The 24,488-nt window shown below is 49.3% G+C and overlaps 11 protein-coding genes across 11 annotated transcripts; 8 read left to right on the top strand and 3 right to left on the bottom strand.

Annotated features, from left to right (window-relative positions):
• Positions 1 to 2,097: 2,097 nt before the first annotated feature.
• Positions 2,098 to 3,736, top strand: BROUX77_000757 (uncharacterized protein; the record flags this gene model as incomplete). Its single annotated transcript, XM_073752674.1, has 2 exons — positions 2,098 to 2,121; positions 2,189 to 3,736. 2 exons carry the CDS (start codon positions 2,098 to 2,100, stop codon positions 3,734 to 3,736), a joined length of 1,572 nt encoding a protein of 523 aa, XP_073608993.1.
• Positions 3,737 to 3,836: 100 nt separating this feature from the next.
• BROUX77_000756 (uncharacterized protein) lies at positions 3,837 to 5,459 on the bottom strand (the record flags this gene model as incomplete). The annotated part of the gene is made up of 1 exon (XM_073752663.1): positions 3,837 to 5,459. One exon carries the CDS (start codon positions 5,457 to 5,459, stop codon positions 3,837 to 3,839), a length of 1,623 nt encoding a protein of 540 aa, XP_073608992.1.
• A 783-nt stretch (positions 5,460 to 6,242) lies between these two features.
• On the top strand, positions 6,243 to 6,743 carry BROUX77_000755 (uncharacterized protein; the record flags this gene model as incomplete). Its single annotated transcript, XM_073752652.1, has 1 exon — positions 6,243 to 6,743. One exon carries the CDS (start codon positions 6,243 to 6,245, stop codon positions 6,741 to 6,743), a length of 501 nt encoding a protein of 166 aa, XP_073608991.1.
• A 467-nt stretch (positions 6,744 to 7,210) lies between these two features.
• On the top strand, positions 7,211 to 7,612 carry BROUX77_000754 (uncharacterized protein; the record flags this gene model as incomplete). The annotated part of the gene is made up of 1 exon (XM_073752641.1): positions 7,211 to 7,612. The coding sequence occupies one exon, from the start codon at positions 7,211 to 7,213 to the stop codon at positions 7,610 to 7,612; it is 402 nt and encodes a 133-aa protein (XP_073608990.1).
• An 84-nt stretch (positions 7,613 to 7,696) lies between these two features.
• On the bottom strand, positions 7,697 to 7,965 carry BROUX77_000753 (uncharacterized protein; the record flags this gene model as incomplete). The annotated part of the gene is made up of 2 exons (XM_073752630.1): positions 7,697 to 7,858; positions 7,912 to 7,965. 2 exons carry the CDS (start codon positions 7,963 to 7,965, stop codon positions 7,697 to 7,699), a joined length of 216 nt encoding a protein of 71 aa, XP_073608989.1.
• A 665-nt stretch (positions 7,966 to 8,630) lies between these two features.
• BROUX77_000752 (uncharacterized protein) lies at positions 8,631 to 9,495 on the top strand (the record flags this gene model as incomplete). Its single annotated transcript, XM_073752619.1, has 3 exons — positions 8,631 to 8,634; positions 8,705 to 8,888; positions 8,949 to 9,495. The coding sequence occupies 3 exons, from the start codon at positions 8,631 to 8,633 to the stop codon at positions 9,493 to 9,495; spliced, it is 735 nt and encodes a 244-aa protein (XP_073608988.1).
• Positions 9,496 to 10,444: 949 nt separating this feature from the next.
• Positions 10,445 to 11,399, top strand: BROUX77_000751 (uncharacterized protein; the record flags this gene model as incomplete). The annotated part of the gene is made up of 2 exons (XM_073752608.1): positions 10,445 to 10,669; positions 10,722 to 11,399. 2 exons carry the CDS (start codon positions 10,445 to 10,447, stop codon positions 11,397 to 11,399), a joined length of 903 nt encoding a protein of 300 aa, XP_073608987.1.
• A 427-nt stretch (positions 11,400 to 11,826) lies between these two features.
• Positions 11,827 to 14,214, top strand: BROUX77_000750 (uncharacterized protein; the record flags this gene model as incomplete). Its single annotated transcript, XM_073752597.1, has 1 exon — positions 11,827 to 14,214. One exon carries the CDS (start codon positions 11,827 to 11,829, stop codon positions 14,212 to 14,214), a length of 2,388 nt encoding a protein of 795 aa, XP_073608986.1.
• Positions 14,215 to 15,652: 1,438 nt separating this feature from the next.
• BROUX77_000749 (uncharacterized protein) lies at positions 15,653 to 17,420 on the bottom strand (the record flags this gene model as incomplete). The annotated part of the gene is made up of 4 exons (XM_073752585.1): positions 15,653 to 15,757; positions 15,833 to 16,631; positions 16,891 to 17,112; positions 17,398 to 17,420. The coding sequence occupies 4 exons, from the start codon at positions 17,418 to 17,420 to the stop codon at positions 15,653 to 15,655; spliced, it is 1,149 nt and encodes a 382-aa protein (XP_073608985.1).
• A 2,023-nt stretch (positions 17,421 to 19,443) lies between these two features.
• BROUX77_000748 (uncharacterized protein) lies at positions 19,444 to 20,113 on the top strand (the record flags this gene model as incomplete). The annotated part of the gene is made up of 3 exons (XM_073752574.1): positions 19,444 to 19,679; positions 19,766 to 19,844; positions 19,949 to 20,113. The coding sequence occupies 3 exons, from the start codon at positions 19,444 to 19,446 to the stop codon at positions 20,111 to 20,113; spliced, it is 480 nt and encodes a 159-aa protein (XP_073608984.1).
• A 669-nt stretch (positions 20,114 to 20,782) lies between these two features.
• BROUX77_000747 (uncharacterized protein) lies at positions 20,783 to 22,639 on the top strand (the record flags this gene model as incomplete). The annotated part of the gene is made up of 2 exons (XM_073752563.1): positions 20,783 to 21,019; positions 21,218 to 22,639. 2 exons carry the CDS (start codon positions 20,783 to 20,785, stop codon positions 22,637 to 22,639), a joined length of 1,659 nt encoding a protein of 552 aa, XP_073608983.1.
• Positions 22,640 to 24,488: the final 1,849 nt, after the last annotated feature.

Raw genomic sequence — 24,488 nt, 5'->3', positions numbered from 1 at the left:
TCGGCCAGGAACACAGAAAAGCCAAGACCTCAACAGATGCACATGCCCCTGTCTCTGAAACCTAGCCGTCCTGCAATTGGCGTCGCTTTATACAAGCGTAAAGCTTTGTTCTATAGACCTAAAACGCTCACACTGGCTATGGCAAGCAAATGCGGGCAATATTCAGCCGGAACAAACATCCATGGAAGGGATTTGAAAGAAGGCTTCTTTTCAGGGGAGACGGGCCCAAGGGGGCTGCGCAGGATGGTTTCTCGATGCGTGCGTGCGTGCTCAGACGGGACAGGTTCGGTTTCTAATCCACTTGTTTGGGGATGCTTAGTGTCGCGAAAAAGCCGATGGTAGTGAATTTGGGCTGGTGGCAGGCGGGGAGGGAAACAAGAAAATGTGGCAGACACTGAGGTTGGGAGAAGCAGATGAGTAACCAGAGGACATATACGAAAGTGGTGAGAATGCCGGGTGTGGTAGGCATCCACCCGCAAGGAAGGCACGTCAAACGGTGGATGAGGGGAGGGGTTCCAACAGGAAGGAGAGAAGCTTTTCCGGACAAGACTTTGGCAGGCAGTTTCCGAACTCTCCCCTGCAGTCGTCTGGATGTCTGTTTAGTTGTTGCTATCTCCATACAATCTCCATCCAGTCACTAGTAGTGGCGGCCAGAAAACAGGCTATGCCGGCTGTCGGGTCTCTTTTGTCTCTGCGATGCATGCTGGCAATTGATGAGACGGGGAAGGAAGGGGTATGCGACACTGCAGCAACTGCTTCGAGTAGTTAGTTACATACATGGCTAGTTACTAACGAGTTGGTACAAACAGCTAGTTGCCACAACCGTCGAACTACTACACCGGAATACGCGTATTTCTCTCTCATCAAAGGCCCATCTTGGAGAGTGTAGCCCAGTTTTCGACAGCAAACACTACCAATGTCTTACAAGCTTGGTCTAAGCCGTAACTGTAAACCATTCCATATCTTGCTTGCTACACCTACAAATCTACAGTTAACCTATCTTTTGTGGACTGAGAGCACCATGAAAGCCAGGTGTAAACTGACTAGCAAGTGCATGGTACTTGTACATCGTGGACATCCTGATCACGGTTCAGGGGCCGTCATTTCCGTCTGAAGATTTAGACAAGAAAACGGTGGTCTTGGCCTCAGCCTCTGGATTACATTCGCATTATGCAGATAACTAGTATTCGGACTCTTACCTTTGGTGAATAACCATGTACCCCTTTTTCACGGAGGCGCAAAGACACACACAGCGCATATATTAAACGAGTGCATGCATAACCATGCCTAGTTACATGCATTGCATACATCAATATGTGCACACGATATCCCACGACATGCCCTCCTTCCCCCTTCCCCAGTCCTATAGCCTTCGAGCTTTCAGGGCCACACCCGCCACGCTAAATGAGGAGTCCAGGGTTGCATCACATACCCGTTGAGGTGGAGGCTCTATCATGCGCGGCGTAGCGACGAAAGGGATGAAGACAGTCAAAATTTGATGCTCTTTCGGGCGGGCTGGGGTTTCTTGTTTCCCGTCTGTTCCGGACGGGGGCTGTTATTGTTTCAACTGCTCTGTTGGTGCAAACAATTGCGGCGCGCTGAACGGTCGAGGGCACAGGTTGATCAGGGCATGAAAAGCTAAGCCCAGATCCCCCACAAGCTAAAAAACTCCACATGGCGAACCCAAACACAAGCTATGGATCTGCGGGGACACGATCTCATGTTGCGAAGAAGGTCACAGTTGAATATCTCCCAATAATTACTTCATACACACAAAGTCACAAGTAAAATAACTGCGTTGAGGCAAAGTCCCTCCTTGTCACACAAAGAGTCCCTTTGGCTGAAGTTTCCTGGGTCACCTGACCTCCGCATTCGGGCATGCTAACCCCAAACCAGGACGTGATGATTAACCCATAGTCTTTAGTTGGAGATAACCAACCACTTCCACCGACAAGCATCTCCATAAACACATTTGCAGCATCTTTACACCAAGTTCTTCTCTCAGTTCAGATCCACATGTTTTTCTTACTACAGTCTTATTCCCTATATTAACGACGGTACATAGTCAACCAGCAACATCCGCAAAAAAGGCGCACGATGGAAGCGTCCCCCCTCGTTAAGGTGCGTCATAACCCACCCCCTCTCTTCAAGCTCCCTCACTAACCTGCAGCTCAATAATCGTTCTTAGGCTCACGAACATGCCAAAGCTGCAGCTCGTGCCACACAGGCATCTGATACCACTGTTGCCATAAATGAACACACTCTTGCCGCCGGGGAATTTGCTCTGGCGGCCAACAGCACATCGAGTGTTGAGGCCTTGCGTACCTTGCGTCTTCTTGAAGACCATCATAAACGCCTTGCAAAGCTTCTTGAGCTACCGGTGCGCACACAGAGGGTGCAAAGGCCCACCGGCACCACCACCGAAACCAACAACTCCGACAATCCCAGAACCAAGGCCGAGAAGGGCGGTGATGAAACGCAAGGAAACGGCCCCGGTATAAAGCAAGCTGCGAGTCTCAATCTAAAAGTTGCAGGCCAAATCCCCTCGCTAGCCCAACCACGCTTTCCTCAACGCAATGTTGCCGCCTCTATCACTAACAATCTCAACTCTGCCCGAGGTATCCGGTCCAATTATGGTGGCTCGCCTGTAGCGCCTAGTGTATCCAACGACCCTGCCTCGGGTAATATGGAGGCCTTCCCTCGCAAGGAGACCAGCCGCTCGCGCATGCAAACTATGTTGGAGACTGAAAAGGCTGGCAACAGCCCAGTGGCAGAAAGTAGCACCGCTCCGTCAGCCACGCCTAGCGAGGACGGCTACTCGCGATTCTACAATGCTTTCGGTTCTATAATTAATCGTATCTCATCACCACTGGCATTTGCCGGTCTGCCATTAACTTCGGAAGAAGCCACTCCACGAACAACAACACCTGTGGTGGTTGAACCCCCTAGTCGACGACGGGGCTCTAATATGTCGTCGAGAACAACACCGGTGAACCCCTCCCATTTGTCCGAGTCAACCCTCGCCGACCCAGACTTGAGCAAAATTTACTCCAAAGCCACTGTGCGCGCGATGCAGGGGTTACCCGTCAATGAATCTTTTTACGTTGTCCCGCCCAGCGGTCACACCGTTTCCTATGCCAATATACTCAGCTATGCTGACAAGGAAAAGCGACGACTCACAGCCTCGACATCACAGTATAACAGTAATTCCTCTACCGCTCACGAAGATGTTGGTGCTGATTTTGTCGATGCCGGCGAGGACTCTGGTGTATCGTCAAGAAAGCGCATGTTACGTCAAAGCCAAGGCGAGAACGAGTCACGCCGCGTTGCTGATGAACTACGCCGGCAGAACGAGGGATTACAGGATGTAGTCAATACTTTACAGAAGCGGCTTCGAGTCTTTGAAGCAAGTGCTCAAAGTCTTACTGAAAGCAGAATCATGGGTCCCAAATCACCAGGCAGTACAACCAACAGCGGGCTAGGAGTGAATCCATCAGTGCCACCGCTGAAAAGTCCATCTGGAGATGATATCATCAGACGTGAAAATAATGAACTTCGGCACAAGTTGAATGAGGCACTGCAGCGCCTCGAGGGGGTTGAAAAAGAAAACGAGAAGATGCAGAAAAAGTTACGCAAGTACAAGGAACAGTGGGATGCGCTCAAGGAGTCGGCAAAAGCAAGGCGAACTCCCAAAATAGAAACAGATGAGGAGTCTATGGCGAGCAGAATCGTTTAGGTTGGCTCAAGACAAAACTTACATAGTAAAACTTGGAAAGGGAGAATTGGTTGTTTCAATCAATGTGACTTTGTTACTTCGTGTGTTCACCTCTCCCTCTCTATACCCACCAAAAGGAGACGCTGAAGCTGATGCTCAGGCTTCGGACATAGTGCCACCAACCATACGGTATGTAAAGACTGTCTCCTGGCTCCAGAATGCAATCCCAGTACTCGGCCTCATGGAAAGCCTTTTTTTCCTCATCACTTAGACTGCGCATCTTGTCTTGTTCCTCGTCTTCGCCCTCCCCAGCACTAAACTTCAAGTCCCAACCCTCCTCAACACCCACGTCCACGCTCGCCGTATTCGACATATCAATCCCATTTTCCAGCGGCCGTGGGTGCAGTACATTGCTATATTTAGGATGATAGAGCCGTACATACTTGCGACCAACGACTTGTACCAAGATGTTGTGCGTGCTATCCGTATGCAGTGGCGTGATGGTTCCTGGCGGTCCAAACCAGGCATTTAGTCGTGGATCAGAGTGTGTGTGCAGCGATGATGGCAGCGAGGGTTCTGCCCAACAAAGATCTGGGATCCCTACGTCGCTACGGAGTGATGGGACCTGCGCCAGAAGGTCATGTTGCGCAAGGTACCCACGACTGCGGCCGAGGGGTTGGCTCTTGGGGCTAGTCGGAGCTGTGTTTTCAATATATTCAGAAAGAAAGGCTCGGAAAGGCAAAAGCTTTTGCGTCCAGTTCGCATCAACGTAGCTACGTCCAATCTCGATAGGGACAAGTCGGCGACCACCAAAGGTCGAGTGTAAAAGATATGCTGGCTTGGACCATGGCCTGGACTTCATGGCTGGCCAGTGATTAATGAGGTCGGTGAAGATGACTGGAACAAGATTCTCGGAGGGGGTTTTGGTAAGATATGACTCGAAAGCGTTAAGAGAGTAATCTTCTAGTTGAGGTATTGGGTTTGAAACTGGAGGAGTAAAGGGCTCGTGGGATGAGAATGCCGGGCAGTCTTCCCAGGTCAAGCTTTCAGTGTCCATGCTGTGCTCATCTCCAAAATTTCTGTCGACTTTGAGCTTCTTCCGAGGGCGATCGTTTTTATCAACTTCTGTTCCTAGCCCAGTGGCCTCTTTTGTCGCGCCTTCAAGAAGCCCCAGTATCATGTTCATCCAACGTTTATCTCTCACTTTGACTGGATTCCCGCCGGCAACAACGATCGCCATATCGAGAATCTCAACAAGCGTATCGATTTCTTTTTCCAGACTTTGGGTAGAATCCTCCGTGTATGAGCCCAGTCTGGTCATCACAAGCGGACCGCTGAGTAAACGCAAGTGAAACATCAAGATCCGCGTATCAGCATATACCCTTCGCCAGCCATCTAATACCGAAGAGAATGGGGTAGCATAGAACTCCGCCATTGCTATTTTCAGGACATCTTCAAGTCTCCTTTGCAAGAGTGCCTTCTGTTCAGATTCAACCCGCTTTCCAGTCCCACGAGCAGCATGGCCTGATCCCGTAACCAGCCGCGAGATAACATCGTGGTGAACGGTCTCAAGCAATGCCGATTGCCTCTGTAGCAACTGCACAACAGGAAATGATAGTCCAGCAAGCTCTGGCGGACAGTTTGGATCTGAGAGGAGCGATGGCTCATTACAAGCCGCCAGAAGCTCAGATGTTATGGCGGATGTCGCGGTCAGGCATTCTCCTAAAAGCTTCAAAACAATCATTAGGCAGATGTTCTGCGAAGAGAAGCGCAATCGAGAACCTAGTTGAGTTGCAAGAACGATATTCACTAGTGTCAGTAGCATAGCCGCCACATTCTACGGCGGTAGTCCAGGGATTTATCGAACGGTAATGTTTTGAGCCAGGGTCTAGATTATGTGACCCTATTTCTCCACATATCCGCTCTAATAATCGCGACCCAAATTGTCGTCATTTACGCATCCAAACCCAACAATATAAATGCGTCGACTCTCACGCCTAGGCTAACTCGCCTTAAAACTTCCCTTTTTACTACAATCATTTCTATCTAATACTCAAAACGCCTTCTACAATGGCTTGGTGCACATCATGCAGTGCCGAGCGCAACCCAGATGAGTTTGGGCGTTTCTAGAATGGCGCGCCTCCAGAACTTGCTAGCGCCACGAAAAGAAACGCAAAGTTGCGGAAACTTTCGATTCATGGGACGAATTTCTGAACGAATTGAAGGAGTGGAATTATCCAGTACGGGAAATCGCCATTTCCAGTCCCTGATTTCTCGTGAAAACATCTGCTAACGCCAGCTATAGGATCAGGAGAAGGTCCTCCACGTCGAGAAGCTCTTTTCCCTGGAGTGTCTTCCTGTTAAATTTGATTCTCCATCTCCTGACGCACCCACAACTACGGAATCGCCAAGGGAGCTTGTCACATTGATTCTGACGGCAGGTGGATTTCGTTTTCGCCATTCGCGGACAGACAATCGCGTCAAGTCACCGGTATATGGGTATACCTGCTCTCAGAACAGCCACACAATGCGAAAGTCTACCTCGAAGAAAATCCGTGATATCGCCCCGAGAGAACGGGTTCCGTGCGAAGGCTGGTTGAGGTTGCGGCCTTCTTTGGAAAATAAACACCTGAGCCTAGAGTTGCACCACATCTACCACAAACCTTACGAGAGTGTGCGGCTCAGTACCGCTTGCCAAGAGTTTATTGATGCCCGGATCAGTTCATCTTCTCCGTCCCAGATATATCGGGGCCTCCTGGATTCTGAGACTCTCGGGGTTGCCACTGTCTCCCAGCACCAGGTTTATTACCGCTGGAAACAGGCAAATCCGCATCTGAAAACTAACGAAACTAACGGGTTCCCTGAGAGAGATTCCCCTCCAATGTCCCCCAATCACACAGAATCTGTTTCTAGCGACAACGATGACCGTGTTCGCATTTCCGAGAATGAGCGTGAAGCTTATTTGCAGAAGCTGAAGGCAGCTTTTGAGACATTCAAGGAAACTTTCGAAGTTGCAGAAGAGCAATAACTATAAACTTGGTAACACGGAATTTGTCAAAAGCTTCCTGGCATTTCACAAAGATGCCCAGACTCTTCTCGATGAAATCCGAATGATTAAAACTTCTGGAAAGATGCCTTCAGCTTCGTCTCCCTATAGGCACCCTCTTAGTTAGTACTAAAAATCAAAGTCTTCGTGACAACTCCTTGTTCTCCATGTATGAGGGTTTTTGTTTCGAATTCAATTGGTTTTGACTTGTATCGATATTTCTTGCAAATGTCAATCTTTCCTCTCCTACTAACCCAGTACCCCTACCATGCATGTCACGTGCCGACGTTTTCTTCTTCTTCTCTCAGTGGCCTATAAAGTGGGGTATGTCACTGAAACCTCACCTCATCCATTTCTCTTAGTTATCACCCACATGAATGCTAGATTCCGCTACAAACTTCCTGTTGTATTAACTCAAACTACAACAAAGCCCCCGTGCCTAATTGGAAATGAAGCAGATTTTCAACGCCTTCATCCGCACTCATCACATTACTTCGCACAAAAAGGTCCAGCGTCTCCGCCATGCCGCCCAAGTCCTGCAAGTTGACTTCATCTTGCTTCGGTTTGGCGGTGCTCCGGGCCTGATGTATGTCGAAAGTCAGAACGAGCAGGCTGTTGCAGAGTGGGTGTCAGTTGTGCACGGGTTGAGGTATAAGGACTTTCGATGCCTTTGCAAGCCAGCGCCCATCCAACCTTCAGGAAATATACAACAAGATTACGCTGCAAAGGCTGATGAGAGGCTAGAGAATGGGTTTCATGAGGTTGAATCTGTCGCTGAGTTCGGGAAACAAATAGACTTCCGGGGTTTGCGTCAGTGGTGGCAGAAAGCAATGGGCTACAAAGTAGGGTGACTCGTGCCTATTATAATATTCGTGTTTCTAGTCAAGTAACTATATTAAATATGGAGTTGCAACAATTTGATAACAACGTCGAGTTTACTTCTTGCCCTGGCTTCCTCCAGTGTTTCCGGTCTGAGAGTTTCCGGCACCAGTTCCAGTTCCATAACCTCCAACGCTAGCGGTGTAGGCATTGCGGTCTCCGGCCGATTGGGCACGGGAAGCAAAACTACCTGAGGACATGTCATTTCCAGCCCGAGCCTAGATTTGTGCGTTAGAATGTGTGTGCTTTAGAGCATATCAGTGAAGCTTACCTGAGAGGATTGGATGCGAGAAGCATCAGATTGGGTCATCGATCCCTTTGTCATTTTGAGAGAAGTGGAATTGGTAAAGGGTTTGAGATGAGTGAAGGTAGTGAAGAAATGTTTAGGAAGTCTGAAGTAAAGTGAAGTGAAGTGAGAATGAAGAAGAGGTTTTGGAACGAGAGGAGAGAGGACAACGCCATACTTATACTATGATGGTAAAGAATAATCAGGTGAGCTCAGCTCAGCTGATATTATCATTTGTGACATATGCTTTATTTTCTCTTCCAGATTGATACCCACCTTCATATTGACTGTTTTGTGCTGCCCGTGGGGTTGTTTGGCGCTTACAGGGTGATTGTGCAAATGAAAGCACCATGAGATTTGTGTCCGGTACCAATCAACTGCCAGAATGATGATTCTAGCATTATGTTCTGATGATATGTTTCACCAATCTTACATGAAGTACAAACACACAAAGTGTTGACTCTGCCATTATCACAAGACTTGGTCCGTTTTGCTTTGTATCAACCAACTAGTCTTCATACTTGCAGCCTTGTAATACCCTGGGCCAGCTGGCACCAGCAGGCAGGCTCCACATTACACAAACTTGTGTACGTGCTTGGTTATCTTATCAGGGCCAGACTTCCGCCTCCACTTTCAACGCTGTTCGTCAAGATGGGCCATAAGACGGAGTGCGGATTGTCTGATCAGCAGTGAACAAAGAAAAAATGGGTAAGAACCATCCCAAAGGTCGCTCATATAGAGCGCGCAGATGGCGAGCCTGGTCCTAACACTTGCGTAGACCCTTCTAATGTAACTATACCCAAGGTCCTTTCGGACTGGTCGGTGGATAAGGCTCTTGCTGTTGGTCCTGTAGAGAAGCCAAAAGAGGAGAGATCAGAAAGTTCTCCAATTGAATACTTTCATCTCCTAGAACGTCTGAAGATTGTCAAACGTGAGGGGTGGAAGCGCCATGGGATTTTGCAGTATGTGAGCCTCAAACTACCTCGTACGACTGACAACTTGCAACTAACTCTTGTATACAGCGGTGAATCCATCGCCGATCACATGTATCGCATGAGCATGATGGCCATGTGCCCTCCTGCCTCACTGATTTCTGCGGGCCTAGACGTCAACAAATGCATCAAGATGTGCCTCATTCATGACGTTGCAGAGTCTGTTGTTGGCGACATCACGCCTGCCGACCAGGTTTCCAAGCCAGAGAAGAAGCGCCGCGAGACCGAGACCGTCAACTATATTTCAACACGTCTTCTGCGTGGGGCAACGGGAGAGGAACTGAAGAGCATCTGGCACGAGCATGAAGACGGAAACACTCTAGAGAGCCGGTTTGTGCAGGACTTGGACAAACTAGAAATGCTAATCCAGATGGTTGAGTACGAGCGTAGGGCTAATGGGTCCTTGGATCTGGAAGACTTTACCTACGTTACGTCCAAGATCCAACTCACTGAAATGCAGAAATGGGGGCAGGATATACTGCAGGATCGGAAGGACTTTTGGTCTCAAAGACAGAAGCCAGTTGGGGCAGACTCAGTCACAAAAAAGATGCAGGACAAGTACTACGCACGGGATTAGACTCCACTAGTTTGATGCTAGAGGTTAAGCTGGTATTAGTTGTAGCAGGGCTAGAACACCGTGATATCTGGTGGGGGAGTATGTACTATAATTCAAATTGTGTTGCCTTTCATCTAGCTTTGTAAAAATGACAACCCTACAAATATCATCCAGATTATTGCAAATGATTTCACAAGACAGAAAATAAACTTATAGTCTGGTTGCTCCGTGAATATGTATTCCATCTTTTCTTGAACAAAATACTTGTTGCTGGGGTTGCTGCACAATGCATCACTACAGCTCCCTTAAATTCTTCCAAATTCTATGTCACGCCATCGGCCTGCTTCTGGTTTGCTTTGAGCTTGATTTCAAGTGTGACGGAGCAACCAGCTCAAATAGGAAATTTTGGAAAAGTTTGTTGTTGGTCCATCGCAAGACGAAAATTACCCAAAATGCAGTCACATCCAAATCGAGATAAGAACGCCACATGTCTCACCCGAGTGCGCCACAATTGCTTGATATCCACTTTTAACTACAGTACGAAGCTGGATCGCTTCTGTGAAGATGATAAATGAAAGAATATACTAACTTAATTAAGTGAAATATCAAAACTCGCTAAATATCAAAACTAATCATGAATACAAGAAGATCAGAGGTAGCATCCCTTTTATACCTCTGATGGAGTTAGGAGAATCCAATATCATCGTGGGAGAGAATCAGGGCAGGGATCATGCCCTGATGATTGTTGAGAAATGGAATTGTGGATGATGACTCATCCTGACAGCCTCAGCGGTTGAGTAACCCTAAGCGCCTCGCAACAGCTTCACACGTGGCAGACCGACGACGTCAGCCTACTACTTACAACCCAGTCAAGCAGAATTATACGGGTATTAACGCGTTGAAAAGACGCATTAGTAGCACGATATCTACCTTTTGCTTTGTTGACTCGGTTTCTCAGTGCCCGTCGGCCATGGCTCCTTGTGCAAATCCGCTGGCCACTGTTGAGCAGCTAGCCACACGCGTCCAGCGCAACGGCATGTCGCCCGAAGTATACGATGCCGTGTTCAGCGCTACCGCATGCCTGACCCAGGCTGCCGGCGTGCTTTTAGAACAGCCTCAAGAGGTTGTGGCGCGTGCGTGTGTTGTCTTGGCGCGGTACTGGGTTGCGGCGCCGTCGATCAAGTATGAGTACAGAGTGAGTTTCTTGGGAGGGACGGCGTAGACTCTCCGCTAATACCGATATGTAGATGATATCAGCTGCTGTGCTATTTACTGTAATGAAGCAAAGCGCAAGGCCTCTTGGATCGGCCCGGGTGTGTGTCGTATATGAGTATCTGTCTTCGCCTCTTTCTTGCTTCCGCTCCGACCGGGAGCCTCTTCCGTTTGACGCCGAGGCCGTCCGTGCACTCAGCAACACACGAGCAACATTTGAGGCGCTTCTGAATGAAGTTGAAGGCCATGTTCTCTACACTCTGTCATTCGATACGCACGCTGCGCTACCGTATCCTATGGCTGTCTCTTACCTCCAGGCGCTAGACTTCTTTGGCCACTCCCGCCATGCCATCACGGCCCGGGTAGTTGAGTACCTCAACACAGCGCTCCTATCACCACAGCTCCTATACATCACACACCAACCCAATGAGCTGGCCGTAGCAGCAATGTATCTCGCAGCCCGTGATGTCGGGGCCAAGATGCCAACGGAGGACTGGTGGGAGGTGTTTGATGCGGACCGCGAGAGTCTCGGGTTTCTAGCATGTGCTCTGGCGAGTGTCGAGGGCATACTAACAAGTTTGCGCATGGAGCTGCCTGGGCTGGCTGAGGGCGTCATTACGTTAAAGGCTGCTGAGGCGGCCTTGGCCTCTCAAAGGAGTGCAAAAGTGGCTGAGGCTTTCCCGGCGCCGGCGCCGGCTTCGACCCAGGCATAAACATGCCGCCCACAATAGGCATATACAATGTGCAGAACTTAATTCACACCACTCCAGCCTGAATGGAATCTTCCTGTCTCCATGGCGATTGTAAAAGTAGAATGAAAACCAGATGGCCTGACTTGGCGCCTCTGCCTGCAATAAAAAGATCAAGGGCCCCCCGGGTATACACTTTTCTTTTTCTTTTCTTCTACACCATCTAACTGGACTGGATCTCTTTGCTGTCTTTCAGAACTGTTATCCCCTTGCTTTAGTTCTTTCAATTCTTTTTAACTTGTTTTCTTTTTAATTGCTCTTTAGTTGAGACGCCCCTACCCGGATGCTCTTGGCCTTCGCTTTATATTCTTTCTAGCCTTGTGCTACGGTTCACCTCGACTACACCTCCTCTTCTTTTTATTGTGTGCTCTTGGTAGCCTGAGAACCTTCAATGGATCAATCTAATTCCTTGGAGACGCCTGCCAAGCCCGGCGAAAGTCCTGGTCCGTGTCAAGTTGGCCATGGTCTTTCGACTGAGCGCCGTGGCGGCCCCTCTAAGCCATTTCGGAGTGTCAACAGGCCTCTGCCTTCGACTAATCCAACTCGCCCACCTTTCAAAAAGAGCCTCACCACTCCTCGCCCCAAGGGCCATGGCCGTGGTCACCATTCTTTGACCTACCGTGGTATTACAAAGGCTCCATCTCCTGTTAAAACCAGTCTTACTGCTTCTCTCTCGCGCGCTGCTCCGCCCGGTTTCCCTTCTCGCCGCGATGTCTTGAGATCAGCCGCTAGATCGGAAAACTACTTTGCCATTGGCAGAGATTACGCCAACATTGTATCGCAGATGACCCGCGCACAAAACGACCCCGTCTTCCGCGAGACGTGGTGTCAGTCCATGGGTGATATCATGGACAGCATGCCACTGAGCCGCGAGGATAGGGAAGCCAACAGGGCTGACAAAGAGCGCAGACGGGAGATGGTTCGGTCCCAGAAGGCCGAGATTGCTGCTCACAAAATCCGCAAGGGATTGGATGAAGGCTTAGGCAAGGCCGGTGCCAATGACGAAAACACTACTTCTACACCTGACCTCATTGCTGGCAGCAGTGACGATGAGGACGACGACATGAGTGTCAGCCTGGCTGATATCAGTGAGGTCAGCGAGGACAGCGAAATCAACGAAGCTGACCAGGCGGTCTACGAGGAGGGCTTCTTTGATGCCTTTATTGATGAAGAGATGGAATTGAACGACAGCGCTAGATACTATGACAATGACGGCGAAGAGCACGACGAGGAGTGCGATGATGAGTACGATGAGGATGACATGCATCCCGAGTATGCCGATACCAATGAGATGCTGCACAGCCCCGACATCTTGCGCCGCCCCGCTCCCGAGAATTGGGGCCTGGCCTTCCTTCACGACATGTCTTCGCCCGTGTGTGCGCGCACTGTGGCCCAGAATGTTGCTGTTCACGCCACACCTTCGCCTGTGCGTGTTGTTGCCCAGAGTCCCCCACGTGACCCGTCGCCCCTCTTCACAAGCTACGCCAAGGTGCCTCTGCTGGCCCCTATTCCCCGATCTGGCTACAGTCAGAAGCAGGCAAACGACCTTCTGGCCGCCCACCAAGCTTCTACTGCTCCTCAGGAGTGTCTGGCTGCTGAGTTCCAGGCGGTTCCACCCCGTCACGTGCACGCACCTCATACAATTAACCTGCCTTCGTTGGGCGTCATTACTGGTTGTCCGGAGCAACCAGCTCTGAATGACTTCCAACTAGCCCCCATCCAACAGACAAGTTCAACTTTTGACATTGCATTAATGCACCAAGCAGCTCAACAAGTTGAACAAGCAAACGTCGACGACATGGCAGTGAAAATCCCCGAGCTAAGCGGCGAGTCGCCTAGCGCTACCAGTGGCCTTGGTGGCGCTATTCCCTGGGCCACCATCAAAGCTTTGCTTGAGTCAACAGTTTATGGTCCCAACCTGCCTGAGATCCCGGATGTCTACAAAAACATCTTGTCAATTCTTTTCTCCGAGGCCATCACTCGCTCATCTTCCAACAACATGCCGCAAAACGACAACATGCAGACACAGGAGAGCCAAGTCGAGATGTGCCACGCCGTTAGACATGCTAGACAGCATGTCACGTCGATGAAGTGCCAGTGTGCCATTGCCGACAAGTATCTGGCCATCATCACTCACACCATGAACGAAGCCAGTGATCCTGCCTTCGACAACGCTTCTCACGCAGCGCCCCTCACCGATGAGCAGAAGGCGGCTGTGGCCGAGAGAAAGGCAGCCTTTGAACTGATGGATGCCTGGGAATTGGAGCTCTGGGCCCTTGCAGAGGAAGCCCATATGGGAAACTTTTGCACCGTCTGGATGATGGGCGAATTGCATCTGGCCAAGATAGGCGCCCCAAGCTTTGACGAGAGCCAAAGCGGAGATCCCACCATCAGCCTGGCCTCTGTTGTTCTCAAGCCAAACACTCGCACCGACGCCCGGATTCGGTGTGCCTCCAAGTTCCAGAAGCTGATGAGAATGATCGAGGAACTGCGTGCCCGCTACGGCGAGGATGTGGTCCGCCACATCAAGCAGCTCCCACTTTCTCCCGTCCCCGTCCAGGAACGCGAGGATGAGCGCTCCGGCGCTGGTAACGCCGCTCCTGCTCCTGCTCCTGCTCCTGCTAGTTCCTCGGCTGGTCAGGACGACGCCGGCAGCGATGGCCACATCACCCCGGTGCTCCTCAACCCCATGGCTGTGGAAGCCGGTGCGGAGCCCATCTACCAGCCCATTGAGACTACGCGGAAGCTCAATGAGATTCTGCGCATTCTGCGCTCGTAGTCGGGAGGCCCTCTGGTGTTGTTGTTTTTTTTCAAGCTCCAAATTTGTGTCTTCACTCTCGTAAGTCTATCTTCCTGTCTCTTCTCACAATTTCCTCTTCTAAAAGCTCAACTTTTCTAACCATCTCCTTCTTCTTCACAGCACCAGGCACAAATGACAAGAACCCCAGTATCAACATCCCCACGGCTTGGATGTGTTCTATTTCGCCTTTTGTTTCTTTCCAGCATCATTTAGAATGTTGTCATTTTATGCACCAAAAAAAGCACAAGACTCAAAAAAAATGAAGAAACGAGCAAAAAGGAAAGGAAAAAAAAAAGAAAAAAAAACAAATAACACAAAAAAAGGAGGAAAAGAGAAAAAAGTTGGAAAAAAAACCGTCGTTTCGATTTGAAGTTCAGTATTTGATACCCATCCCCTTTCACGCAGAATACTTAGTTACCCCAAAAAAATCCAAAAAAAAACTATATTTTTACCTGGCCGCGGAATGAATCAACCCGTGAACTAGGACTGTGTACATGTGTATGTATATATGGAGTCACATACATTTCATACATAGCCCAAGCTATGATAGACTAGCAGACAGCCCCAGTCCTGTAAGCTGTACAACTCAATCCTGTGAAACAATGCCGATATCCCGTGTTACATGGCAGTGTCATCCTCTCTGGTGAAAAAGCTACATCAGTGTTTGCTATCTCTGCCATAGACATTCTGACATGTTCCTTTTGTCCAATTGCTCAGTTCTAGTCTCCGGCCATGACACATATTTCTCAAGTCTACCACCTATGCTTCCAGTCTCCTCTTTAACCCTCATCTTGTCACAGCCCCAGGCTACCCCGCCAACGGCGCCATACACAGAATTCGCTCACATTGGGCCCAACTGTTGGATTGGTGCTTGGGTGCATAAGTTATATTAATTCAAGAGATATTAAGATGGGCAGGTTGAAAACTATATCAACTGCTTGTGCAAATAATGGTGTTAAAAGAGGGGTATTTGATATAAGTGTGTTCTTAGTCGAACGTCGCAAAGATGTCCATCTGGGCACTAGGCATGGAAATGGAGGGCTAACAAAGGAACGGAAGAAGAAAACTTGATAATCGTCAGCATTGCTGATGAGACACAAGGGTTTAGAAGTGAATAGACCAAGGTTCATCGAGCACAGCTGGAAGACAAGCGAAACATCTGCAAGTGCGTGCACGACATCATTTTAACACAATGTCATTCATGATTGAAATCGTGCCTTTTTTTCTCCTTTTCCTTGCTTGGGCAGTTTGCGACCATCTCTGTTGTGCTTTTTTTGCTCGGGTACTAGGCCGTCATCTACGACAGCCCAATCTCCAGAGTTCTCATACCGTGGGCCCATTTTGCTTCGCTATGTCCTTGGTTAAAGAGTTAAGGAATGTGTGAAGACGTTGAGTTGAGTTAGAGACGCTACAACATCTACTCCGAGACAAAGGAAGCCTCAGCAAAAGGAACACCCTGCTCAGTGATCTCCTCATCACCAATCTTAAGCTTCAACGGCAGTTTGCTGTTGTGCGTGGAATACTATTACAATTGTTAGTATTTCGCCGCCACCTATACAATCAAGTCAAATCTATCAGTGACAAGTTTTAATCTTACCTGGTAAATATACGGCTTGGTTCCAGCAGCATTTGCGGCAATCTTCTTGATGAAGCCGGGCACCTCAGCCATGACATCAATGCAATCCAGGGTGTCGAATTCGCCCTCGATGGCGGCTGACACGTGCTTTCCATCTTTTGTCTTGCCCTCCCAAGTAAACTTGAAGTGTTCAGGGACATCCCAGCCGGTTTCTTCATCACGCTTGGTCTTGGTGTGCTCACAGGTTGTGATGGGGCCAGCAGTGATAATCTCGCCATCCTTGACAATGGCACCAACACTGACCTTTGAGTTCTCGTAGGATGCAGGGGTGATGAACTCCATGACGTTGGCCGAGTAGGTGTCACCCTGGAAGCTGAGGAAGTTCCAACGGGCAGCAGCGTGGTGGGGCTTCATTCCCTGGAGAGCGTAGACATAAAATGCCTTGCCCGTGAAGTCAACCGCGCCATCGGCGGTAGTAAGAGTACCCTCGGACTTGCAGCGAGGCCAGAAAGCATGCCGCACAGATCCCCAGGGGGTTGAGGGGTCGGTGCCGTAGGTAGAGAGACCATCTTTACCAATCTGGTATCCTGGGCTTTCACGAGTGACGGTGAGGTTGACAAGGCAACGATCATCCGTCATGCTCTTGATAGTCCATGAGTTTCCATCATCGGAAAGCTCCACGGCGCAGCCATCGGCGTAGAAAGAACAGCTGTCCTCGCTGAACTCGGGGTTTTCGACTTGGTTGGAGCACCACAGGATGGGCTTCGACGGGTCGGTGGAGAAAATCTTGGAGGTGAATTGGCAGGTCGTCCGTAATCCACTACAGGAGAAAATATGTGAGAAAGGTATTAGCTTTTGCCTTAGCCATAGCTATGGATCTTCTTCCTTGGGTGGAAGAGAGGGAACGTTGAGTGCAACCAATCCTATTTTTGTAAATCCATTGACATGTGAAGCAAGACATGATATGCAGGGCTTTGATTTTTTTTCTCCAGAAACCCTTACTCAATAATCTTGCAAAACATGCCTACAGAATATGGGGGCGCGAGGTGAGGGGTAGCTTGGGCATAAGGAATACACACCCGACGTTGCTGTAGATGATCTGACACATGCCAATCAGGCCGCTGTCAGTCATGAAGTAGAAAGTTTGAGTCTCGACACATGTGCTGTCCATAACCTTCCATTCGATATCCTTGCGGGTGATCTCGGTGTAGGGCGTCTCGGCCTCCTTGGCCTTGTCGGCGACCGAGTGGAAGGCGTCGGCACCATGGATGGGCTCCTGAGTGCCGGCGACGTTTGCCAGTCTGCAGAACGAAAATGAGAACGAGTCTGGTTAGTAAATGAAGGGGGAAAATTGTGTCTTTGAAGGGCGATGATGTAGAGCGTGTATGGGAGGGGCTGTGCTGTGGTTGTCTGCGGCGGCGGTTTCGGCCGCAATTTTGATGTCTGTCCTGGGCTACTACAAGCTTCCATAGTGGCAGCTTCAGGCCCTGTCACAAACAAAACACCGAACCAGCACCTGGTTCGAGGTGGATTGGGGAGGGGGGAAGAAACGTCAATAACAGGAACTGTGTGACAGATGTACGCACTGTTGCTTGGCCCAGTTGAACATGATGAAGAATTAAAAGGGCGTATCGGTGATGAAAGGCGTAAAGTAGAGTGCACGGAAAAGAAGAACAGAAGAAAAGATCGGGCCGGGTAGGAAAAGGCGTTGGTTGAATTGGCCAAAGGGGTCAAGGGTCGAGGGTCAAGGCAAGGCGAGGCGAGGGATGCTGAGATTGAAGAAAAATAAAGAGAGAGAAGAAGCAGAGCAGCGAGAAAATTAGGCCCGCCGTGTCGCTGCAAGACTTTTGATGGAGCAGCCAATATGAGTATTAATAGCGAGCCAGGGAAAAAAAGTAGGGACATGGAACTGAGATGACATTTTGCAAGCCCACTTGTTCAAGCTCCAAGTGCATTCTCGACGAGAGTCGACTTACATAATAGAACAATAGGGTTGCTTGCACTTCTACTTGTGCTGTGTCGTAGTGTGATCCGTCTCTTATGTTGGTTAGGTTATCACCTCAAAAGATGGTCTGACATGGACTTGATTAAAACCCCGTGATCAAAACAGAGCGCTTCATTCTGACCTCGGAAAGCAATAAGCCCATGTTATGTAAGCAGCAACCACAGACGTACACACCCAGTTTCTCCAACCGCCACTCCGGAACGAGGCCAAGCGAGTGTCTATTTTCCTCTTCTCTCTGTTTACTTACACAACGTCCAATCTTGTTTATTCCACCATCAAACGATGAGCCCGATTCTACCTGCCCTTCTATTCCTGGTATGACGTCTCAACAAAGCTTCTGTGAACAAGCCAAACCCAACCCAAAGCCCTTGTGGATGGGTCCGATAGTGCGGTACGCTTCGTGGCTAATAAAATAAGCTGCCATCAATGTACTTCTTATCACATCTCGGTAGTGGGCTGAATGCATGTCGAGCTAAAAGTTTGCCCTGACCAGACCATCGTTCCTGTTGACATGGGACTCAATGCATCCAGATATCCAGGTATAAACACAAGTTATTACACGCGTAACTAGGGTATGATATCATTTGCATGGCGGCCTCTTTTCCTCGATAGGCTTCTCATGAACGGGGGCTGGAAAATAAATTATCACGGATCCGTTATACAAGCATAAGCACCGCATTCACAATACATACCCTAACCCTACTATATGACAGGATACAATTAGAAGTCTCTTCCATAACGACGACGTTTGATCAAAATTATCTCTTGTATTTTCGTTGACATTGTTGTTATACAGTTATGGTTCACTAAAGGCCTAGTTCAATAGCTGCAGATAGCCTACAGAGGCTTGCTCCAGGGGTCCAAGGGCTATTTTACAGCAGACACATCAGTGTTGAACTGTGGAGTTGTGCTAGTAGGTCCAAAGGATTGCATGCAGCCTATCACAGGATGAAATTTTCTTGGGTCGATTCTGAGTTTTTTTTGCTTGTTTTTTTTCCTTTCAATTTCTTCATTTTTGTCCATTGCTGTTGCTCCTCAGCACCATCTCACACTCGTCCCTTTCCTGATGCGCATAAACATTTGATTGTGCCAATCCAATCCCAGGAGAAAAAAAAAAACAGGACGCGCATTTATCCTGATTCTCGCAAATCAAATTCTGGAGCCCTTCCACTTATCACCTTGATTCACGCCTTATCTTATCTTTCCTCTCTTCCGCCTCGTCGCTTCTATTAGGACGTCACGATCACCATTTTTGACCGGTCTATCTTATCTATTCTGTACCGGGTCAGGAAATTCCTGTTCGTTGAATCACTGCGTTTCTAAGCTGTCGCGCCATACACGATTGAAACCTGTTGCTACATCGCGACACTACGACATTGTATGTAAACGCCGGCTTGCGGTCTGCAGTTGACAGCCAGTCTCATTCAAATCCACCAACTTTGTCACGACGTTCAATAAAGATCGACTCCCTCATCAACAGAACGTCACTTTCCATCGTGTCCATCTATCAAACCCTCTATTTCCAAGACTGGTTCATTTCCACGAAACCACCATCACCGCCAGACGGATTTAAACAACGCGATACCTCCTCGATCATTTCCAACTCGAATCTTCTAGCACTGTCAAAATGGAGGATAACTCCCAGATTCTCTCTCTGCCACACTCGACGCCGACTGAAGTCCAGGCACAAGGCGGTGATCTAACAGCGCAGCAGTCTGTGATGTCCACTACGAACACAACTGCACCGGCGATTGCAGTCACGATGCCGGCCGCCTCTGCGAATCCAATGCACCATCTCCCCAGCATTTCGGCGCTGGCTACAACCACCTCGATGCCCCAAAACTCGCAGCCTGCGCAAGTAAGGTAAGCTTAATCGATAACAAAACACTTGGATTCTACACTCTTGTCTGTTATGCAGGTCTGACCGTCTGTTTTCCCCTGGCAAATAGAACGACTATCCCCCCTTCTCAGCCCATGTTTACGGGCGCGTCGCCGGCTGCGACCGCTGGCGGTTCTGGAAACACTTTGGTAAGTTGACGAATTACTCATGTTTAGAGTGATACACACACGTCTTTCTACATCCCTTGTTGTCGTTTGCAAGAGTGCGAAGTCGCCACTCTGCCATATTGAAGGCGAGCGCCCAGTCTGCGCGTCTCAGTCACAATCTCATCACATTCGCATTCACATACACACACCCCAAACGCGGCCCAATCAAGTCTCATGCTTCCACACCTCGGGACCTGCGCGCTCAAGCCCATGAACTGAAGGCAATTCTGCTTCCGGCGCCTCTAGTTTGAATGCGCACGCTGAGTGGTTGATTCATCGCGACAAAAAGTGACAAGGGTCTACAAAGCTTGTTCCACGTGACCACGGTTTATCCCACCACCACAGCAGCGCAGAATGCGCATCAACTTCAACGGTAGCAAAAAAAAAAAGCGCCAGCCAGCGAGCTTATTGTCTCGGTCATGGTTGTTGGGCTTCCGCTTTGCTTTACATTATCAGTTGCTTGGGTGTGCGGGGACTTCTTTTGTTGCTTCGTCTTGCCCTGCTTTAGCCCATCTCCAACACAGAAAAAAAATCAGCAGTAAAAATGTGGAGAATTTGTCAAACTACAACAAATCTCTTATCTCTGTCATTCTTCACTATCGTTATCGATTGACGTGCCCCGAGATTCCCTCTTCTATCACAGTCCTTATCATCACCACGCCGGGCCAGTCTCCCGCCATTTGGACGAGTCCTCTCGAGAAAAAAAGGAGCTTCTAGTCGTTGAATTTAATGCAAGTTCTTCGCGCACTTGATCAGCCGGAGCCGGGTTTTGATGATAGCCCAGTCTCCTGTTACACAATCCACCATCACTGTCCTGGGGAGACGCAAGAGATTAACCTCTATGCACTCCATTCTTTACACTTTTCCCCAATTTCCTTCTTATCGTCTTCGTCTTTGCATTGAAAAACTTATCCTGCGCAATGGCAACCCCGGCTAATCACAACCCTCAAACACAACAGCCGACCTGCCACAACTGTGGTACATCAACAACACCACTGTGGCGACGAGATGAATATGGCGCCGTACTGTGCAATGCCTGCGGTTTGTTCTTGAAGCTGCATGGGCGGCCACGCCCAATTTCTCTCAAGACAGATGTCATCAAGAGCCGCAACCGCGTCAAGGTGATGCGCAACGATATGGATGGACTCAGAAAAAAGGTTAGTTGCTTTATTATTCAAACCGTAGAACTAACAGTAATGGCGGGACCCAAAAAAAAGGCATCATCATATCGATAACGATAATCAATCTATCGACTTATCTTTATCGAGGCGCTGCCGATCCTTGGGTCTTCTAAGCCTTAATCGACCAAGGCCATTAAACTTGAACACATGAGCTAACAACAGTATGGCTTGTAGCAACAACGCATACAACAGCAAACATATGCACTCGCTCCTGACATGAACTCCGTGGACCTGGGCTCCATGGCCCAGGCTGCCCGCCGTGCTGTCAAGCCTGGAAACGGCATGCATCCGGATACCGATCAAAACGCTCGGGTTACAGCGCCGCTATACAACACAGCGGGCCTTTCCGGCTTCTCGTCTCTTGACGATGCGCAATTTTCTCAGGCTGCGCTGGGCCAGTTCCCACCAAGGAGTGGCTCTCCAGGACTTCATGGCGATGGCCGCCATGACTCTACGTCGCAAACCCATGACCAACTGATTGCCTCGTTGCGAACACGCGTCAACGAGCTTGAGCTCATCAATGAGCTTTTTCGTGGTCGTCTGGGCCAATTGGAACACGACGAGGCAAACGCCCGCCGCGGCCAAGAGCTTAGCGGCGTGACAGAGACCCAGCTGCGCCAGCAAATCAATGACCTCTTGAAGGCCAATACCGATGTGCGCATACAACTGGAAGAGAGCCATCGCCGTGAGAATGCATTAAAGCACCGGCTAAACGATCTTGAAGTTGCGCTTCGTGAAGCTCTGGATAGCAGTGTTGAACCCGGTAGAAAGCGGGCACGTATGACGGAGGTCTTGGAGAACTCCGCTATGGCTTTGTCCAACATGGGTACTGGCGCTGCATCAGATATTCAAATGCACGAGCAGCTGTCCCAGCCTGGGCACGACATTAACGCCCAGGTGCAGCCTACAGATGAGACTACGGCCCTGGCTACCAGAGCGGCGTTGGTTGCTTCCATGAGCATGAGTGTCGAAGATTTGGCTCATGCTGCTACGACTAATGTCCACAACGCAGTCTCGTCTGTCCAGATGCCAGGGGAATTGCAACCGCATCAAAATGACCAACAGGCTGGTCAATCTCATGATCATTTGACTGCTTCCCTTGATGCCAATATTTCCGAGTCGATGGATGTGACACCCATCGTTCATGATCTTACTGCAGAGGCCCATCCAAAGGCCGAGCTGATTGACTCTCTTACTACGGACTCTGTTTCAGTTGTTCCAGATGACGCTTCTGCATCCGTCAACGCTGCCATGGATGACACTATGAACATTCCTATTGATAGTGCCATGAAAATTGATCCAGCGGTACAAGAATCTCACGCCTTTGCCCTCAGGGCTGTCGCCGACGCAGCAGCCGCTATGTCACAAGAACAGCCGAACAGTAATACCACTGATATCGTCCCAGCGGATGCCGCTCCCGAACCCAACATGACGGTTGATATTTCCGGCCCAGCGCCTGCACCTGATACGACTAATATCGGTGGTGACTCTACTCCTACACTATCACAGGCCCTGGACTCGGGGGATAGTCACATTGAGGCACAGCACCAATCTACACATGACTTGCAGGCAGCGGCAGTTGACCCTCCAGCATGATCATTTTAAAGACTGTTTCGGTCCTTAAAACTTTGGTTGGTGCTTGCTTTCCAAGCGAGGAAAGGGAAAAATAAAAACGACATTTGAGTTAGGGATGTTGGTACAGAACAAAGCCGTACGGGGAAAATGGCTATAAGGGGCTTTTTCGCGCGCCATGTGTGTTGAAATTCATAGTTTATATGCTTAATGCTGGAGCAGAAGTACAAAACAATTATAACTAGCCTTTTTGGAGTCAGTGACATCATTTTGTTCCAACAACCACCAGATAGATGTCCATACATGTCCCAGAGCAGAGAATTGAAGTAGCCGCCGTGGCCTGCCATGCTGCACATGCCATGCCACAAGTGCAAGCGACCTTCTTTTATGGCGAGCCCGAGATTCTGGAATGGCAGGTGAAAAGCCCCTCGGAATGAGCGAGCGGCGGACCGGTGAGGGGCGCCAAGTGTAGGGTTCCATATAGTACATAGCTATGACATCTGCAACCTTTGATTCGCGGGAATCAAGATGGTTCCTTCGCGCATTTCTTGTTGAGTCTTGGGGTGCTTCCTGTATGACAAGATATAGATAACGGAGGGCTAACTGACTAAGCTAACTAATGTAGCTGCATTTCTCGAGAAATACCAAGCTGAGGAGTTGCTGCAAGTCTTGCTCTTATCTTTATGCCTGCCCCTCTTCCTCTTCCTTTGTGTGTGATTTCTTTCCCAGTCCTTCCTGGGCCCTTTTGTCTATCGCCGACCAGAGGAAGGACGAGAGAGGGATGTGTGTGTCTGTGATCAGCAGCATTCAAAACTTTGAAGCGGCTCGACTTGGGATGCATCGCCATTCACGCTACGACAGACGTCATCTCATCCTAAGACTTGTCGTGTCATGCTGTGTGTAGTATTTTGCCATTTTACTGCGATATTGACTCTTTCATGTCATACCTCTGCCATGCAACCCGCTCAAGGACCCCCACCATCAACTTACGGACACTTTCACGGATGCCGAAGCACCCATGATGCAACAAAGTCTTGTGACTTGCATTTCTTCCTTTGAAGGTAGAGTGGGGCGACGTGTGTTGTCCTGAGGCTATGACAGTTCAAGTTTTATGAATAAATCTGGACGTACGTGTATACCATGGTTGATACCGAGTGTCTCTTCTTCTTGTTCTCCCATTTTTACTGTCTGGGCGGGCAATATTGCAGAGCTGAAAGGCAATGTTTCTCATGGACGGCAAACTCATGCGCATGTGTGACTTTGATATTGCTTGCGACTACAAAGAGAACAAACAAAGCCTTGCTACAATGCAGGGTATTCAATGTCTAGGCCAGCGCCTGACTTTACACAGCCAGTGACAGTGGCAGTGGCGGGGGCGGGTTGCATCTACAGTTTACCTCACTAGGAAGCCTGTGTATTCGTATGATAGCTGAGAAAACATGTCCTTTTCGGACAATGCAGCTCTTTGTTGGTCGGGACGGAACAGAGCGTCAATACAGAGGGTTATGCGACGATGGCTATGAGAGATAAATGTGACAGGAGACAAGGAAAGCCTCCCCATCTTTCCTCCTCTCGTGCTCGTCCGACAGGCAAATAAAGACATTGGCCACCTGCTTTTCGGGAGGGGGTGAACAAACAAGTGTCTATAGTTTGCGGGCACCACTACATAGTTGGAAGAGCATGCAAACACAATCAGGAGAATAACCGCCCTCGGCCACGAGAAAACGTGGGGAAAGAGGCGAGAGCGGAAAACCGGCCACCCAGTGTACCCGTCCAGGCTGCTTGGATCGACATATACAACGATACCTGTACATATAATTGGAAAGAATGTGAGCGGACTTCAAAGTGGTACGTGTCTGGGTGTTCGTGCTGT

Source organism: Berkeleyomyces rouxiae (assembly GCF_048999995.1).
Source record: "Berkeleyomyces rouxiae strain 22BRR77 chromosome Unknown BrBRR77_ptg000001l, whole genome shotgun sequence".
Lineage (NCBI taxonomy): Eukaryota > Fungi > Ascomycota > Sordariomycetes > Microascales > Ceratocystidaceae > Berkeleyomyces > Berkeleyomyces rouxiae.
The sequence above is the reverse complement of the archived record's forward strand: the minus strand, read 5'-3'. Positions and strand labels throughout refer to the sequence as shown.